General features: G+C 38.0%; 2 protein-coding genes across 6 annotated transcripts in view; one reads left to right on the top strand and one right to left on the bottom strand.

Moving 5' to 3' along the window:
• Nucleotides 1-7,211, bottom strand: part of NDUFA9 (NADH:ubiquinone oxidoreductase subunit A9) — a 36,689-nt gene extending 29,478 nt beyond the window's left edge. Inside the window, exons 1-2 of the mRNA XM_003988290.5 lie at nucleotides 7,067-7,211; nucleotides 233-403 (exon numbers count right to left, since the gene is read on the bottom strand). Coding sequence (XP_003988339.1) covers nucleotides 233-403; nucleotides 7,067-7,115 — 220 coding nt within the window. The 5' untranslated portion in view covers nucleotides 7,116-7,211. The remainder of the gene's footprint in view (nucleotides 1-232; nucleotides 404-7,066) is intronic.
• Nucleotides 7,189-19,007, top strand: part of AKAP3 (A-kinase anchoring protein 3) — a 47,183-nt gene continuing 35,364 nt past the window's right edge. Inside the window, exons 1-5 of one of the 5 annotated variants that reach the window (XM_023256695.2) lie at nucleotides 7,189-7,277; nucleotides 7,737-7,959; nucleotides 9,800-9,928; nucleotides 12,941-13,045; nucleotides 15,846-15,941. In XM_023256695.2, coding sequence (XP_023112463.2) covers nucleotides 15,846-15,941 — 96 coding nt within the window. In that variant the 5' untranslated portion in view covers nucleotides 7,189-7,277; nucleotides 7,737-7,959; nucleotides 9,800-9,928; nucleotides 12,941-13,045. The other 4 variants (XM_019834387.3, XM_003988289.6, XM_023256696.2 and 1 more) reach the window with 4 other exon arrangements.

Here is a 19,007-nt window from a genome sequence, read left to right as displayed (position 1 = left end):
TTTTGCCCTGCTAGAGATGCCATAACTTTTCAGAGACCCCTATTCCTGTTTCAACATCCTACAGAGGAAGAGTGGTAATGCTTCCTAACATATAGCAGATCAAAATTACATAAATCCAAGATACAAGTAATTTGTAACACTGTTAAATTGAAAAGAAACATGGTTCATGGTTTTCATTAGGCAACCCTAATAAGTGGCACTGAGCATACTGAACTCAAGGAACTTTACTTACCAAGGCGGTTGACAACATATCGGCCCAAGAATCCCGTTGCTCCAAACACAGTGGCCACAACCCCACTGACTGAAGAACGCCCACCTTTCCCATGAGGTATGAGTGAATGATGAAGCTGGCGATGAGGAGGGCCATGAAACACAGCTACGGCTCTCGCAGTAATAGAAGAACCTTAAAGAAAACCCCAGAGTATAAAAAAGTGGCAAACGTTAATATAAAAGTGAGTATGAATAACCTCTTTTCCTAGAAACTTGTAACATTATTTTGCTATCAGTACTTCCAAATACTTAAGTTTAAAATGAACTTTTAAACCAAAAGTTATAATGTAAGTGCTTACAGCAATAATAAACACAAACAGCTGCAACAAAAAATCCATACGTCATAAGGAAATATATAAAAATTAGAAAGTACAGTTGATCCTTGAACAACATGGGTTTTAACTGCATGGGTCCACTTATATGAGGATTTTTTTTGATAAATATAGCACAGTACTATAAATGTATTTTCCCTTCCTTATGATTTTCTTTAATAGCATTTTCTTTTCTCTTGCTTTATTGTAAAAACACAACATATAATACATATACATAAAACATACAAAACATGGTAATCAGTTCTTTACGTTACCAGTGAGGCTTCTGGTAAACAGTAGGCTATTGGTGATTAAGTTCGAGGGGAGTCAAAAGTTATACATGAATTTTTTACTGCATGGGGAGGGAGGGGGTCAGTGCCCCTAACTACTGCATTGTTCAAAGGTCAACTATAAACTCCCTGCCCTATGGGATACAATATACAATATATTGTGATACAATATTTAAGTCACATTAAAAAAATTAAACAGTTAAAAATTAAGAGAGTAGAAACCTCCACAGTGAAAGGCACTGAGAGAATGCAAGGAAGGGAGCAATAAATCAGATAATTATGAGGAAGTATTCCTGGATAAAGTAGGTTTGGGGGCCTTTTTTTTTTCCAGTTTTACTGAGAATGAACTGACATACAGCCCTGTGTAAGTTCAAGGCATATGGCATGATGGTTTGATTTATATATATATATAATGAAATGATTACACTAGGTTCAGCTGGCATCCACCAACTCATAGAGATCCAATAAAAATGAAAGAAGAAAAAAACAATTTTCTCCTTGCATTGAGAACTCTTAGCACGAACTCCCTTAAATTTTCTATGTATCTTACAGCAGCATTAGCTAAAGTCACCATGTTGTACATTACATCCCGAGTACTTTTTTACGTTATAATGGTAGGCTTGTACCCTCTGACCACCTTCCTCCAATCCTCACTCCCGCAACCCTTCACCTCTGGCCACCGCAAGTCTGAGCTCTTTTTCTACAAGTTTGGGTTTTTTTTTTTTTAATTCCACATATAAGTGAGATCACACAGTATATGTCTTTCTCTGTCTGACTTATTTCACTTTAGGATAATGCCTTTAGGGTCGATCCATGTTGGAGCAGATGGTAGGATTTCCTCATTTTTTATGGCTAAATAATATTCCAGTGTGTGTGTGTGTGTGTGTGTGTGTGTGTGTGTGTGTGTGTGTGTATATATACACATATATATATACAACCTATTTATCTGTTCATCCCCTAATGGACACTTAGGTTGTTCTCACGTCTCGGCTACTGTAAATAATGCTGCAATAAACATGAGAATGCAGATATCTTTTTGACTTAGTGTTTTCATTCCCCTTGAATATATATTAGCAGAAGTGGAATTGCTGGACAGTACAGTTGTTATTTTTAATTTTTTGAGGAATCTCCATGCTGCTTTCCATAGTGGCTGCACTGCTTTACAATCCCAACAGCAGTGCACAAGGGCTCACTTTTCTCCACATCCTTGCTAACACGTGTTATCTCGTCTTTTTGATGATGCTGATTATAACAGGTGTGAGGTCATAGCTTACTGTGGTTTTAATTTGCATTTCCCTGATGACTAGTAATGTTGAGTACCTTTTCATGTACCTGTTGGCCTTCCGTATATTTTCTTTGCCCATGTTTTAATTGGGTTATTTGTCGGTTTTTCCTACTGAGCAATAAACTATTTTGAGAAAGGTTTTAAAGAGGAGTAACAACAGATTTCCATGTGAAACATGTAACACATACAACAATGTAGAGAAGGAAATGAATAAGCCCAGTGCAGGTAACAGAAGATTTACCTGGAACAGACTCTGAAACTGATGATGAATGAAAAATAAAGTTGATGATATATGCTGGAGGTAGAGGACTGTTCGTATAGAACATTTTTTTAAAAAAGAGTACAGTTCAGGGGCGCCTGGGTGGCGCAGTCGGTTAAGTGTCCGACTTCAGCCAGGTCACGATCTCGCGGTCTGTGAGTTCGAGCCCCGCGTCAGGCTCTGGGCTGATGGCTCGGAGCCTGGAGCCTGTTTCCAATTCTGTGTCTCCCTCTCTCTCTGCCCCTCCCCCGTTCATGCTCTGTCTCTCTCTGTCCCAAAAATAAATAAAAACGTTGAGAAAAAAAAAAATAAAAAAAAAAGAGTACAGTTCAGACTTAATATAAAACTATTGAAAATCATCAAAAGTAATGACAAAAGGAGTGTTTGAGAAAAGATTTCTGAACTTTGGAAAGGTTAATAGTGATTTGTCAAACCTCTCACTATTTCTTTTTAATACACTCAAGTTCTTGATCCTCAAAGTTCCTGCATCAGTGCTTTACATCTTCTCCACCCAGTCTATATGTGCAAGGAGACTATGTGGCCTTAGCCCGAACGTCTGCCAGGCTGGGAAACACCACTTCCCATGGCAGACCATACTCATTCCATCCAATAGTGAGCAAGTTCCACCACATGGGAGATCAGTGGCTGCTTCCCAGTAGCGTTGATCCCTATGTTCCTCTGGAATGACAAAGGACAAATCTAATCCCTCTTCTACACCTAAGTGTAGCAACGATATCTCTACTAAGTCTTCTCCAGGTTACACATCCTAGGTTCTGTTAACTATTCCTCATTTGGCAGAAGTGTAAAACTCCTTTGGATACATGTCAATTTTCAAGTGCCTTGAAACTCATTAGGGCAGTTTTAGAGCAAGTTACCTAATGTTCAGGGAGTAAGTAAAAAAACAACTGAAAGGTCTAAAGTGCTGATAAACGTCTGCTCCAATCAACAAACTGCTTACCAAGAGCACTAGTGCTTTGTAAACTTGGGGAAAGCTAAAAGAAACAAACAGAAATTGCTTTAGAAAATCTGTGTTTGGAGGAAAAAAAAGTCAATTCAAGCCCCAAGTTGGGCTCTGTATTGGGCATGAAGGAAGGAAGGAAGGAAGGAAGGAAGGAAGGAAGGAAGGAAAGAAGGATGGAAGGAAGGAAAAAAAGAAGGAAGGAAGGAAGGAAGGAAGGAAGGAAGGAAGGAAGGAAGGAAGGAAGGAAAGGGAGGAAGGAAAGTAAATAAGTAAGTCTGTGTCTATTTTCTGCACCAGACCCTCAGTGGCACTCTGCCCAGAAACCATGGTTTTTCCCTATGCAAAAGCATGAAATTACACAAAAAGCCTAGCTTACTGAATAGCATCTGAAACCACACTAAAAAGGTTAAAACAAACCTAGCTTACTGAAAAGCGTCTGAAACCACACATCTGAAAGGTTAAAACAAACACTGCAGATCAGACACACAATAACTGTCATAGTAACAGCAAAACTTACAAAGCTGTTACCCGATGCCAGGCATTGTTCTATGTGCTTAGTAGGTACTGTCTTATTTAATACAATTTTTACTGTCAGATTACAGATGAGGAAACTCAGGCTCGGAGAGGTTAAGTGATTTGCCTGAAAAGCCAGCAAAGGAGAATGAAAAGCAGTCCAGTAAGGGAAGGGGAAAAAAAAAAAAAAAAAAAAGGAAATGGTAGGAGCCAAACGAAGAGAGTGATTGATAGAAGTAAGAGTTAACTGTCAAATGTTGAAAAGTGAAGTAGGATGGGGACAGAGGACCACAGATCTAGAAGATGTTGGTTCTGAATGGCCTTAATAAGAGCAATTTTATTGCAGTGGGGATGACAGTCTACTGGAGAGGGCAAGAGAGAATGAAAGGCAAGGGAGTGGGAAAAAGAGTATCGAGGATTCTTCTGAGGAGACATGGGAAAAAAGGACTAGAGGAACATGAGGACAAGGAAGGATTTTTTTTTTTTAAATATGAGCTATTATAACATATTTACACGCTGATGGAAATGAGCTGGTAGAGGGGAAACATTAATGATTCAGGGGAGGAAATGCACAGGTAATTGAGGATGGGATGGATTGCAAAGCAAAGGAACTAGCCTCAGATCAAAACGAAAGGAGCTCATCCACTTTAACAGGAAGGAAAGTTGCAAATTATTGCAGCTCAGCTATTAGATTTTTATGGTGGAGAAAAAGATTGTTCTCATCTAATTCCTTTTTATTTTTTTTTTTTTATTTGAGAGACAGAGAATAGGGGAAAGGTGCAGAGGGAAAGAGAGAGAATCCCAAGCAGGCTCCATGCTGAGTGTGAGCCCCAACATGAGGCTCGATCCCTCGACCCTGGGGTCATGACCTGAGCCAAGATGGAGAGTCAGATGCTCAACCGAATGAGCCACCCCATGCCCCTAACACTGCTGATTTCTAGGTTAAGTTGAGAATGAGAGAGAAGCACATGTTAGAAGTTTTAGGAGACTGGCAATGGTAAATAATCATTACAGAAAAAGGGAAAGCAAATTTCTTTGAAAAAATGTAGTACTGAAAATCTACTTGATGTTTGTATTCATGAATTTAAAATAAGTCAGTTTGGAGTTTTCCCTAGTTCAGTTCTCTACTGCTCAGGGGTAAGCAAGAAATATGTGGTAAGCTTGTTTTTTTTGTTTTTTTGGGTTTTTTTTAATGCCACAGGCAGATGCACTGGGAAGTTGAGAATTTATAAAAGGGAATGATTAAAATGATGAGTAAGGAAGGAAATGAGGACACTGGACAAAGGACAGTTAATAAATTGTGAAAAATGACTGCAGCCAAGGAATTAATAATGCCTCAAATGGTTGTTATGAGGATTAGAGTAATGTATATAAAGTATTTAGAACATTATCTAGCACATGTTAAGCACATGTATTCAACTTTCTTTTCTACTACTCCAGATCTATGGGTAGTCATTTCACTCCCTTCTAAGTACTTTGTGATTCCATTCTTGTGAATTCTTGTGATTCCACCTTGTCCTTGCCTATGCCCGTGCCGGGAAAATACCCAGCTTCTCTGACTTTCCAGATTGTAACAACCCTAAAAAATCAGTGGAAGCTTTGCAATTCTCTACTGGTCTTCCAATCTAATTACTTCAAATGATACAATATTTCCCTTTTCTGATTTCCTATGTACTTAATAGTCTCTCCACATTTCACCATATATAATGTATTACAAAGTTCTGTTCTATAGTGTTTTGATTATGTTACACCCTAGACTTGCCTCTCCAGAGTTTATGCAAAAGCTTATTTTACCAGAGACAATAAAGCATACTGGTTAAGAGCACAAACAATGGCTTCAATTTAAAAGGGGTACGTTACAGTGAAAATGTTTATGGAAATATTTAGGATTGTGGTTAGCAGATAGCAGATACTCAACCAATAGCAGTTATTATCATTCATGATCTACATTATGTCACACCAATGTAATACTTTGACAAGAACCAACAAATGTCTTGCAAAGAAGTCATGACTACAAAACCATCACTACAAATGATGTGAACCAATCACCTTCCCAGTAGTATGCAGAAGCCCTACCCAAGATGTAAAACTAAAAAAGTCCTCCAAATACTTCTGACTTGCTTCTCAGCCTAAACATCAGAACTACTTGTGTAGCTTTTTAAAATTTAAGGTGCAAGGAGCCGATCTCAAAAATTCTGATTTAATACCTCTGCAATGAGTCCCCATTTCTATTTTTTCTAAAAGCATTAAAAATTATTCTAACATGCAGCTAATTTTGAGAACAAACAATATTTGGCAATGACTAGAATACACTACGAAAAAATACAACTTTTGGAGGCTGATTGGGTCAAATTTGTGAAAGGATGGAGGCAGAAGAATGATAATGAACCGTAACTGTATTTCCAATTTCCTTGCTTTTCTTGCCTCCTTTTGTGTCTGTAAGAGCAAATATATACTGTATTCTCAAACTGAGGACCGTGACAGCAGATCCAATCAGAATAGAAGGAAAAATAAACAACGCTTAGACAAACACTAGATATCCTTTACTCTTCTTCCCTTTTCTTTCCATTAAATTCCTGATTGTTGGTTCTCTCTCCAGCATCCCTCGCTCCCCCAGACCTCAGTGCCTCGACCTAACACACTCTACATCCGCAGAAATGCCTCGGACTTAGAAAATGCTTTTATAAATGTTACTTTAACCGTTTCAGAAACTCCCTGACGTTGTGGTATTACCGCCACTGTAACAGGAAGAATCTCAACTTGAGAGAGATTAAGGGTTTGCACAAGATCATACAGTCAATCCATTAAGAACATTCTCTCACTATCTTTTTCCCCCCATCTTTTTCTGATTCTTCTCCCCACGGGGGCCCAAAAGGCCCGCTGCCGGCCACACACACTTGTCTCATAACCTCAAACCGTTCCAACTCTACCAGAACTCATTCTTTCGATCCTTTACAACACCCCCCGCCCCCGCCACGTTCCCCTTTCCAAGTGTACAATTTAATATGTGAGCCGGGGAGGGGAAAAGGAAAGCAGAAACTACAGGCAGTTCCGGACCTAGAAAAACCGAGGTGCCTTGGGAGTCGGCATGAACGCTGCAGCACGGCACCACTCCCAACACTTCGGATCCCCATCTCGGAATCCCGATAGGGAGCCCCTGCTCCCGGTGACACTTACGTGACATTGGCAGGGCTCGGACAACCCTAGGGTGGAAGGCGGCCGCCATCTTCTCCCACAATCCCCCGCAACCGGCGCTCTGGCTACGGCTACTGAGCTGGGCCAAAAGTAATCTTCCACGCCTTGCTGCGCAGGCGCCAACGGGAAAAGAAGGGCCGGGTCAGAGATTAGGACAGGGTGTAAACTGGAGGGAACTGGGGAGGAGAGCAAGGTACAAGGGAGGGTTCGTGGAAAAGAGGGCAAAAAGGGGAAATAGAAAGTGAAGAATTTTGGGGTCAGAATCTCAGATCTGGAGCCGACCGTAAAGATAATCTCATTACCAAGGAATGTGAAGTTCAGAGTCAACCAGTGACTGGCTCGAGGGCATACAAAATGGCACAACCCGAGCTGCCTGAGCCAAGCTTTCCTGACTCAGTTCAGTTCATTATTTCCTGAAAATGTCAGATAGAGAAGTTCTGGTGAGACTAAGGGAAAGTAGAGGCGCGGCCCCTGCGCTCGGGAAGTTTTCGACGGAGAGAACCAGGGTCTAGAGGAGAAGTCAGAAAAGAAAGGAGTGAAGCAGGAACGAAGAGAAAGGGAGGAAGAAAAACAGAAATGAGGATGTGCACGTCGAACTCGTGCACATTCTCTCCCCGGAGACTTAGCTCTTGTTGTACCCTTTGCCTGGCAGGCTTACTTAGATGTCTACTCCAGCTCAAGTTTCTGCTTGAAGAAAACTTCTCAGACACCCAAGGTGGTCATCACTCCATCAGTCTCTTCGTTGCTATTTTATACATGAAAGCACTTACCACCAACTGACATGTGAATCCAGGTATCCTTATCCTGGTGTATGATTCATGAGTGGACTTAAGGAAGTCTGTGAACCTCCTGAAATATTAAGTAAAATCTAGTGGGTATGTATGCCACTGCACATTTTTCTAGAAGGAAACTCAAGATGACTCTAGAACAGTGGTTCTTAATTTTTTTTTAACTGTGGACCAATTTGAGAATCTGCACTGTTTTAGAAAGAGGTATCTAGACTCCATGGAGATTCCAGAAAGATTAAGTACTTGGCTTTTTTAACTAGTCTATTTTGGTCGTTCAAGACCTTGGAATAGGAGACAGCAAACTGCTGTGAGACATCTGCCTTGGGCTTATCAGAAAACAAACTAGTTGGGGGATCTTTCTAGATTGGTAATTCTTTCAGTGTTTTGGGGTTTTGTTTGTTTTTTGGGGTGTGTGTGTGTGTGTGTGTGTGTGTGTTTAGGAAGAAAGCAGTGCGAGTTGCTTGGATGGACAAAAGTCCCATAATGAGCAGAGGTTATTAGGCTTGTAAAATTGGTTGTAAAATTCAATCTACCAAATTGAATTGCAAGAGGAAAGAAACTTTTGAAGAAAATCAGAGAAGTTTAAAAATGCTACACAGTCTTAAATCTCTTGGCCTCGTCAAGTTTTCACCCAGCGCTTAAAATTTTCTGATATTTGATTCTGGGGTCAATATGATTATAAAAAACTGGTTCTGAAAAGTTGACAGACCCCATTATCATCACCATCCTCCTAACACCTGTGTAACATGCCAAGTATGGTATTTTACATTTCCAAGTCAAACACTGATGTTCTCAATACTAGTTTCAAGGTGGCATATTGTTCAAAAAGCACTGACTTAAAACTCGGAATGTTAGATCCCAGTCCTAGCTTTACCAGTTAATAGTTGTGACCTGGGCAAGTTTCTACACCTGTCAAACAGGGAAAGTAATACCTGCCCTATTACCTCAAAAGGTTATTGTGAGGATCAGATGACATAATGGGTGTGAAGGTGCTTTCTCAACTGCAGAATACTGTATGCATGTAAATGAAGTTCTATTTAAATACCACTGAAGTATCAAAATCCTAGACTGTTAGAACTTGAAGGGATGTAAGACATGAGTAAGCCCAATTTCTTTATTTTAAAGATGAAAAAAACCGAGGCAGTATAAAAAAATCATCAATAGATAAATAACCTTGTTGAAGAAAGCCTGTAACAAACAAGTCAGTCACTTTTGGATTTGTTAACAGTTGTAAACTTTATCTTGTGACCTTGATCAAGATTCTTCTTGTTTCATAGAAACTACATATCAGTCCTATATGGAGTCATTAATTAAGAGTACCTAGGATAACATTTCTAAAGGGGATGTACTAAAAATAAAGTCCTCCTCAAGGAAAGAAATTGCCAATCAAATGCCTGTTGGTCTGATTTATCCCAGCTCATTCTCAGGTCAAGGCATTGTAGAGAAAGGATTAGTGCTATTGTATCTGACCATCAAAAACAAAATTATAACCCAGAAATGGTCAGTTTGGGCAAAATACCTGCAAATTTATTATTATTATTACAAAAGGTAAGATGCTTATAACAGAGTCAAGGCTGAGTCCACAAAATGAAATGATTCCATGGGCTTTGTATAAAAAAATTAGCAGATGCTCAGTTTTTATTTCTTCTCTGTACCCATCTGAATTTGTTTGTACATAACACTGTTGTTTTAAGTGCAACCCATTGGTAAAATTCCCCGTCCCGTATTCCCTTCCTAAATTAGATACTTAAAGGAGAAAAATAATTGGAAGCAAGCCAGCCCAGTCCTTCCAAACTAAGCATCAGAGCCTTGAAGTGTATCTTCACCTATCCCCCTTGTCCTTTGACAACTCAGTTTCTGGTAGCTTCACTACTGTTGCTATAGAGACAATGATATCACCAGTTGTGATTCTGATGTCACTCTTCAGTCCCAACAAGGGGGAGGTACATGGAAGGCTGGGGGAGGAAACAAGATCTTGAGCTGAGCAAGAACATCCCAGCATCTTCACTGGGCATCACTGGAGTCTTCTGTGGTTCACTATTCCAGTGCTACAGAGGTAAGAAATTCCACTGGACTGATAAAACAGCCCATTTTCTGAGCCTCTGTGGTTAAAAAGTAGAATTCAGTGACAAGCGATGGTTAACTTTTAGTATTCAACCCAGCCTCCTTCTTTGCACAGTTTTAATTTTTGCATCAGTTTTCTGGGAATAAATAAGCCTCTCACTCAGTAGCATTACAGCTAAAGCTACCATCTTCACTGCTGAAATTTTTATTTTGTTGCAGATTTGACCAGATCTCCTTGGCCATCTTTTTGGGATCATGAGGGGCTCTTACTCCCTGCTTCCCAATTTGACAATGAGACTGGAAGCTTGACTACCTGCTGCCTTATTTTCATTGTGTAGCTATTCCAAAAGTTTTTTGTTTTTTATTTTTTAACCCCACTGCTCTAATAGCAAAATCAGACTGGTGTAGCTCTGAGTCCCGAATCTCCTCTACTTTCATTCTCTCTACTATTATTTCTGAAGCCTTGGCTAGACAATATGTAGCCATGTGGAGGAAGTGTCTGTACTTTATGGTGCAATAGAGGAAGAAACTAAGGGAAAATGAAAGTGGAGGAGATTCACAGAGAAGCTTAACACTGAATGGTATCACCAAGGGAAAAAGACACACACACACACACACACACACACGCACACTTCTTATCCTTAAACAAAATCAATTGTAACTGATGTCAACAATAACCAAATTTATTGAGTGTGTACAATGCGCCAGGCACTTAGAGGAAGGCAGCAAGACAGAAAAAGAGAATATATATAATTGAATATATTCCTTTTTAAAACTAGTTACGAAACTTGGTTGAATGAACTTTAAAACCTAATATATGTATCAGCCCTGCTTCATATATGTTGTCTGTAGTTTGGGCTTTTCTGTGACTTTAAGAACCTTGAGTAAACAGGAGCCTCTTGCTTATGATGGATACAGAAGAAAACAGTCTTGAGATAGAGTTATGGTATGGAGTACAGCAACCATAACCAAACCCACTGTGTTATGCCTTCTCTGGCTGGTATTCATGATTTGCACTCCTTCTCAATTAGTATTGAGGTAGCAATCACATTGGCACTTTTAAGAAATATCCCTTCTATTGGCTGCAGGATCCCTCTATTGGCCATAGAAAAATTTCACAGCTTGCAGGATGCTAACCTGTATTATTTAAAGTAGTATGTCCATTGTTTTTAACACTCCCTTTCTGAGCCTCAGTTTCCTAATCTGTAAAATGAGGTTGTTAGAATGGTTTCTAGGGTCCATTTGTCTATACATTGTATACAGTTATCTTTCTTTCCTCATCAAATTTAATAGATAATACAAAGCATTCGTTTTGTCTTTTACATCCTACCCTAACTCCAGGGTATTGTTCACCAACTTTAAGCATAAGAAATTTATGACACCATTCATTGGCTCCATTAAATTCTAGAGTTTCCTTCCCTCTTTTCCATCTCATTATGAAAAATATATACAGATTTAGAAGTCTGAATATTACCATCAAAAGATATTTAAGTACCATATATATTATTATATACATAGTACTATACATATAGTAATACTATAGATGTATATACACTATACATATATAGTACTGTGTATATAGTAATATAATGTACTTATTGTATATGTATACTATGCATGTGTATACTATGTATATGTGTATGCATATACATGTATATATGTATACTATGTATATAGTAATATATTTAGTACTATATATATAGTCTAAACGTCCATGGATGCAGATAAACACGCAAGAAGACATAGAAAATATAATAAAAAATGCTAGTACATCTAGGTGGAGGTGTTTGCTGGATACATGTGACTAAAATATGTTCTTTCTGTTGTGAAAGAAGTTCAAGAGCACTTTTGAAGTAATGATTTATCTGTATTATTGGGATAGGAGAGTCTGTTAATAAACCACTATATATATATATATATATATATATATATATATATATACACATATATATATGTACATATATATGTGTAAATATATATATACATATATATGTGTAAATAAACACACACACACACACACACACACATATATATATATATATAGAGAGAGGGAGGGAGAGAGAGTTATTCTCAGATTCTCCTATTAAAGAAAGAACAGTTGACATTATCTGGAATTTGAAATGGGCGCTATTCATATATTCATTCTTTCAGCAGACAATTATTAAGCACCAACTTTAATACACTAGTTATGAGGGATACCAAGATGAGTAAGAAAATGCATCTGCCCTTAGAAAGCCATCTAATAAAGGAGATGAACTATATGTGAGCAATTAAAAAACTAGATGGGATGTAAAGGTTGAAGCAAAATATGACGTAAACCTTGATGGAGGACCAATCACATTGAATTAGGTATTTAGGAAATATTTCATAGATGGGGTAAGCTTTGTCCTGAACTATCAAGCAAGGGTGGTATTTAGAGAGACATCACTAGGAGGTTGGGTGGATATTCCAGTATGAGAGTACAATGTCCTAATGTCCTAATTTAAATGTCTCATAAGAGGTAGTGTAAGGAAGATCATTGATCTGGGAGTTATATCTGACTAACTATAAATCCCCTTTACAACATGAAGATGTATATTTCTCTTAAGTCCTCAAAATAATATTTACAGAGTGTTTTGAGATCCATGAATTAATTCAGGGCACTTATTCTTCATTCTAGCTATTTATTTTTTGACTTACTAATCAAGCAAGTTTGAGATTAACCTAAAAACTTTTAGTTTCGTCATTGTTATTTAAGGCTATAAATCACTGATTTGAAGTGGAGAATAATAATAGTCATTTCAGGAACTGTTGGCCAAAAGATAGAACCTTTTTTTGTCATCTGGGAACCATCAGACTGCACCCAGAATAAGATCTGGACTTGAAATTTGAATGTCATTTTGTGCTCATGACTTGTGTGCTACATGTGAAAAATAATGTGTAAGTCAAAATCATTATTTGGTAATAAGGGCAATTGGGTTCATATGTAAAATTAGTCATTTTTATCTGTGTCTTTCCATTGCAGATCCCTTATATTTCATGGCAGGAGGGGTGGGTAAATTTAGGGATAGTGACGACAACAAATTAATCAAGAGCTTTCCTCGTATCTCAGAACCTGTCATCAGTAAGAGTAAGTGATCACATAATTTCCTTGCTTTTGCACTTAATTTTCACTCTTACTTTTTAATTGTGATATATAGCTTAAATAAGTTAGGAGATCCTGTTGAGTTTGTCATTTTCTATTAGAAGCAATTCATTAGGATGAAATATCAACTGGAGATTGAGAGGTAAGCTATTGACTCTCACTTGCTCTGTCAACAGTCCAGAGCAACCTGTTTCTAAGTCTTCTCATTATTTGTCCAAGTAATAGTAATATCCATTCCTTTATTCGTGGTAATGACTCAAGCATAAGGATATTAGCATATAATAGCTGCTGAGAGACCATACTAGGCTTAACTTCATAGACTTTAAAAACTCCCTTGTTAGGGTTAAAAGAAAACTATTAAAATGAGATACCAAAGAACTTTAGGAAATTGTAGAAATGTTTTAACGAAAAGAATAAATATTTATCTTTCTGGAGCTGGCCAGTCTTTCTCAGAGAGAATCTCTCCAGATAAACCCAGGCCCAGGGATTCTCATTCTTATGCAGAAGTATATTAGAATCATCCAGGGAGCTTTTACAAAATTCAATGTCTAAGTTTCCTCACCCCAAAACCATTGAAATAAAATTTTTGGGGGGTTGCCTGGGTGGCTCAGTCAGTTGAGCATCCGACTTTGGCTCGGGTCATTATCTCACGGTTTGTGGGTTCAAGCCCCTCATCAGGTTCTCTGATGTCAGTGCAGGGCCCGCTTTGGATCCTATGTCCCTCCTCTCTCTCTGCCCCTCCCCTGCTTGTGTTCTCTCTCTCAAAAATAAATAAACATTTTAAAAATGTTTCTTAAAAAAGGAAATAAGATTCTTTGGAAGGTAGTATCTGAGTCAGTATCTTTAAACAGCTCTCTGGGTGATTCTAAGGTCTAATCAGGGTGGAGAACCCATTGCTTACCCAAGGAAGAGAAACTGTGTCCCTAACTCAGGAATCTGAATTAGTGATTGGGGTATGAAAATACGTACAAATCCTTGTGGGAGCAAAAGACAAGTAGCTCTTAAAAAGTCTTCTGTTTATTTATTTATTTGTTTATTTGAGAGAGAGAGAGAGAGAGAGAGAGAGAGAGAGAGAGAGAGAGAGAGAATGAGCTGGGGAGGGGCGGGGGGAGGGGGGACAGAGGATCTGAAGCAGGCTCCAGGCTCTGAGCTATCAGCAGAGAGCCCGATGCAGAGCTCGAACTCCTCAACCACGAGATCATAACCTGAGCAGAAGTTGGACGCTTAACCAACTGAGCCACCCAGGGACCCCTATTTTCTTTTTAATAATTACCCATAATATTCTCTATGACAAGAATAATAAATCCATTTATAAGTAAGCTTAAGTCATGTGTGTAATCTGTATTTTATTTGTGTTGGTTTAATTTTGAGGGAGGATGTCAACCCCCACCACTGCCCAAAGTCCTTTAAAACAAATATTTCCAATTAACCAGCTATTCAACCTCTAATAATGCTTATTTCAAGCAAATTTTTATAAAATGTAATTTCACTGTAAAAAAAATTAGGATGAGCTTTTGGACTTTACTGTAACAGTTTAAAACAACTTGTAACAATTTTAAATACTTGCTTTGCTTTGTGCAAATCAAATATGAATCTGTATATCTGCTTAATAAAATTTTTTAGGCACATTAGAGAGGAAATATTGGCTTATTCTACCTTATTGAGAAGTGTAGATGTAAGCAAAATTTGTAGTGAAAGCAGGGAACTTCAGTATGGAAGCCTGGTAATGGAAATCTGGCATGGAAAAAGAGGTCAAAGAGAAGCTTCTCATACTTGTAGATTAGCAGTGGACAAATATTATGATAATTGACCATATTTTTGAAGACTATCAAACAAGATGCAATGGTATGGAAAGTGGACAAGACTACGGCAAGGAATATAAGAATAAGGGCTATTACACTAAATTTTGAGGTGAGCCAAAAGCAAGTGTAAGCAATTCTTTCATGACAAATGGCAACAAATGAGAGAAGACAGTGGTAGCAGCTAGATGGAGGCTTGTGGTGGGAGAAAACAACTAAAATGATTATCAGCTTTCTGGTTTGGAAGACTAGCTAGATGGCAGTGCCATTATTGAGATTAGGGAGTAGAGCAAAGTATTGGGAGAGCTATAGTACAGTCAGTATCAGCAAGGGCATCCACGCAAAGGCCCATTGGATGGTGCATGTGGTATCTCTTTTCTCTTGGCCTCAAGAATATTGGATGAACCATGGAGACTAAGAATTCCCCTAGGATCCTTGGCTACTTGGAGGAGGGATTGGTCTTAAGGAGGATCTACTAGACTTATTGTTAATGTAAGTTAAGCTAGTGCTCTAGAAATTAATGAAAATTAAGCATATATTACTTTAAAAATAAGCTGGTGGGCAAAAAAAAAAAGTTGGTGGGACAACAACAGGCAGAAAGACACAAATTTATTCTATTTTGATCACATTGAGTTTTGAGTGTCTACTGAAAATCCAGGATGTGGAAAGGTTATCAAGCAAGAACACATAGAGCAGAACACATGGCTACATAGGTTCATTTATGAACAAATCTGTATTAAGCACATCTACATATACCAAGCACCAGCTTCCGTACTAGAGACACATATATTTAAGAAATCTTCCTGCAGATGACAGCTGAGGATGAAGAGATCCAGAGTTCGGTGGGTTGAAGTAGCTTTTGGGATAGGTCTCTCTATTGAAAGCATTGCTCCTGTTTTCCACACCTCAGCCATTTGCCTATTTCTCTTTATGTTCATGTAACCTGTCCCTTTGATGACCCTTTCTCATTTTTTTTCTACTTCCAGATGTCGGATAGGGTTGACTGGCTACAAAGTCAAAATGGAGTATGCAAAGTTGATGTTTATACTCCTGGAGATAGCCAAGCCCAAGACTGGAAAATGGTAAGGGTCAACCACTTTTTATAGATACTAAATTAGGAATAAGTGGAGTACTATTAAGAGTAGCCTTACTCTCTCTACCACCACTACCCCACCTCTTATTTTCAACGGTGAAATTCTTGGGGAAAAATGTGAATTCCTCTAGAACAAAAAGTTACCATCCATATTGTTTTGGGGGTAAATTCTATAATATGGTAATTTCATAGAAGAAATATAGTATAATTAATGCAAAACATATATTACAGCTGTAAAATTTTGTTAGTTTTTAAACAGAAAGGGATTGGATTTCAAACAGAAATGTCTCAAAAGTTCACAAACTATTTTCCGAAATGTAGAACACTTCAAAACTCTCAAAAGCATAAATTCTCATCTAAGTAACATTATCATTCTGCCTTCATCAGCCAACAAACATTTATTAAGTACTTAGTGTCAGGCACTATAAATCAGGGTTTAGTTAGAAGATGGAAACCATATCAAGTAATTTGATACTAAAAAATTTAGTGAGGGGTTCCTGGGTGCTCAGTTGGTTGAACATCTGACTTCGGCTCAGGTTGTGATCTTGCTGTCAGCACAGAGCCTGCTTCAGATCCTCCATTTCTCTCTCTCTCTGCCCCTCACCTCCCAAAATAAATAAACATTAAATTTTTTTTAATTTAATGAAAGGTAATTAACTAAGTTAACCACTAAAAGCTGTACAAGAAAACTGTAAGAGTTCCAGAAGTAGCAAGTGTAGAGAGAAACCACTACCCCTAGGCTGCAAGAGAGTGAACAGGAAGAGACTAAGAACTCACAGAAGCTCCTTCTCCTTCAACCAAGGCAGCTTCAGATTTCTTTGGACAGAGTGTGGCTGCCACAGGAGCACTAGCCTGCTGGTGCAGAATACATTTGCCAGAAGGTGCAAGTGGGCCAGAAGTTCAGTGTCTCTCCAGTGCCCTCTACTAACAAAGCCAGTTGCCAAAGAAAAAATGGTAAAAGGGGTCCAATTCTAGTGTCACAGAGCAAGGCAAAGGATGGTAGACTTGGAGTTGAGAGACAATGTGGATAACTGGCACAGACTCTGTGCTTAGTCCTAGGGTCAGAGATATAAAAACAGGTTAGACAGAATTCTTTTTCTTAATTTAAGGGTTTCATAATCTAATGGAATCACTATGGTGATTCTCATCCTTAGTATTAATATTTATGAAACACCTATTTGCATGTAATGTTGCATGACCCATCTATTTATTCAAAATCTATTTGGTCTATCTTATATAGCCTAAGAGAGAAAACACTAACAAATATGCACAAAACATTAAGACATATAGATAATGAATATCCAATTACTATAGAGTAAATGCCAATCAAAACTGCTTCTATTAGATCTTTTCTTTACCTTTGCTCTTTCCTGTAGAAAAACAAAAGATACATCAATTTTAATACTAAATCAAATTAAAAAAACAGTCACAATTTATCATTAAGGAAGGAACACTCTGGGGTATGCAACAATAAATAAATAAAAACAGTTTCTGCCCTCATAGACCTTGCCATTAATTTGGGGAAATAAAAACTATATATGTGAAATATAAATATAATATAAAAGTTCTAAATAACCAGCAGACCCTAATTAGATCTAAATAACCAGTAGACCCAAATTATCCATTTGCCAGATGGATTTTCTGGCAGTAATTGCTATAGGTTTTTAAAGAATAGATCCAAGTCGGAGGTTGTCTAGGAAAGTTTCATAAAGTATGCTTAGCAGAGCTAGAGGTGAAGAAGAATAGAATGGGAGCTATATATGTTAACTTCAAACTAAAGTACTGGAGCAGAAGATGGCTGAGGAGAGAAAGTTAAAACCCTTAACCCTTTTTATGTTCTCTTTCATGGATGTGAAAATTTTCCCTGGCCTTGATTAAGAAAGACTCAGAGGGGCGCCTGGGTGGCTTAGTCTGTTAAGCGGCCGACTTCGGCTCAGGTCATAATCTCGCACTCCGTGAATTCGAGCCCCGCATCGGGCTCTGTGCTGACAGCTCAGAGCCTGGAGCCTGTTTCGGATTCTGTGTCTCCCTCTCTTTTTGCCTTTCCCCTGTTCTCTCTCTCTCTCTCTTGCACGCACGCTCTCTCTCTCTCAAATGTAAATAAATCTTTAAAAAAATTTTTTTAAAAGAAAGACTCAGAAATAATTTGGCCTCTACCTTCCCACCTGTTCATGATACTACTGTATAAGAAGAGAAAGAATTAAAGGTTGCAAGAGGGCAATGGGGTTTGGAAGATATAGATGTTTGATTGTAGACTTCATTGATAGAAAAAGTCATGTGATTAGTCTTTCAGTCAGTCATTATGGCCTCATCAACCACTTTTGCAAAGTTCTGGATAGAGTGGAATAATAGATATAAGGTGCACACTTTTTAGGTTTAAAAATGTAAATAGGCAATAAAAACCTATAAACACAGCCAGCTAACAGTTCTTTATACTCTATCATAAAGTTGTATGCTATGCTATAATTTTTTCAATGTTCTGTGAAAAGAATTGAAAAAGATAAGAGAAATAAACTCTACATCTGCATTATAAGACTTCCCTGTACATTTTACAGCCCAATTATGGAACATGTCTATTTGCAGATAGTGTGCCTATCTTCAAATAAGTAGGTAATATTGAAGGATAATTTTCAAAAGGTAAAATCAGGACTCCCAATCAGATATTAAAATGAACACATGTTAAAGATTTTATTTAACTCATTAATGAGGAAATTGGTGAGGTGTTACAACCAGTTCAAAGGAGAATAAAAAAAAGATGTATTATAGATCAGAAATATTGAAATGAATGGCAAAACTGGCCTCTTCCACAGTGCAGAAGGGAAATCAGCTGAACCTCCACTTGACAGAATTTGTGTGTCCACAGACATGTAGAATTATTCTGCATTGTCGTTCAACTACCTACAGCTCACAGTTGTAAAATAGCTCCCATAGAATCAGAATCAGATTATGTGGAGGGCTGTAAACAATGCTTAGTCTATAAACTATAGACTATAGGGAATGCATCATTTTCTACTGGAGGACAAATTTTTTTACCTTAGTTGCCTACATTTTGATA

The sequence above is a fragment of the Felis catus genome, chromosome B4 (assembly GCF_018350175.1).
Source record: "Felis catus isolate Fca126 chromosome B4, F.catus_Fca126_mat1.0, whole genome shotgun sequence".
Lineage (NCBI taxonomy): Eukaryota > Metazoa > Chordata > Mammalia > Carnivora > Felidae > Felis > Felis catus.
The sequence above is the reverse complement of the archived record's forward strand: the minus strand, read 5'-3'. Positions and strand labels throughout refer to the sequence as shown.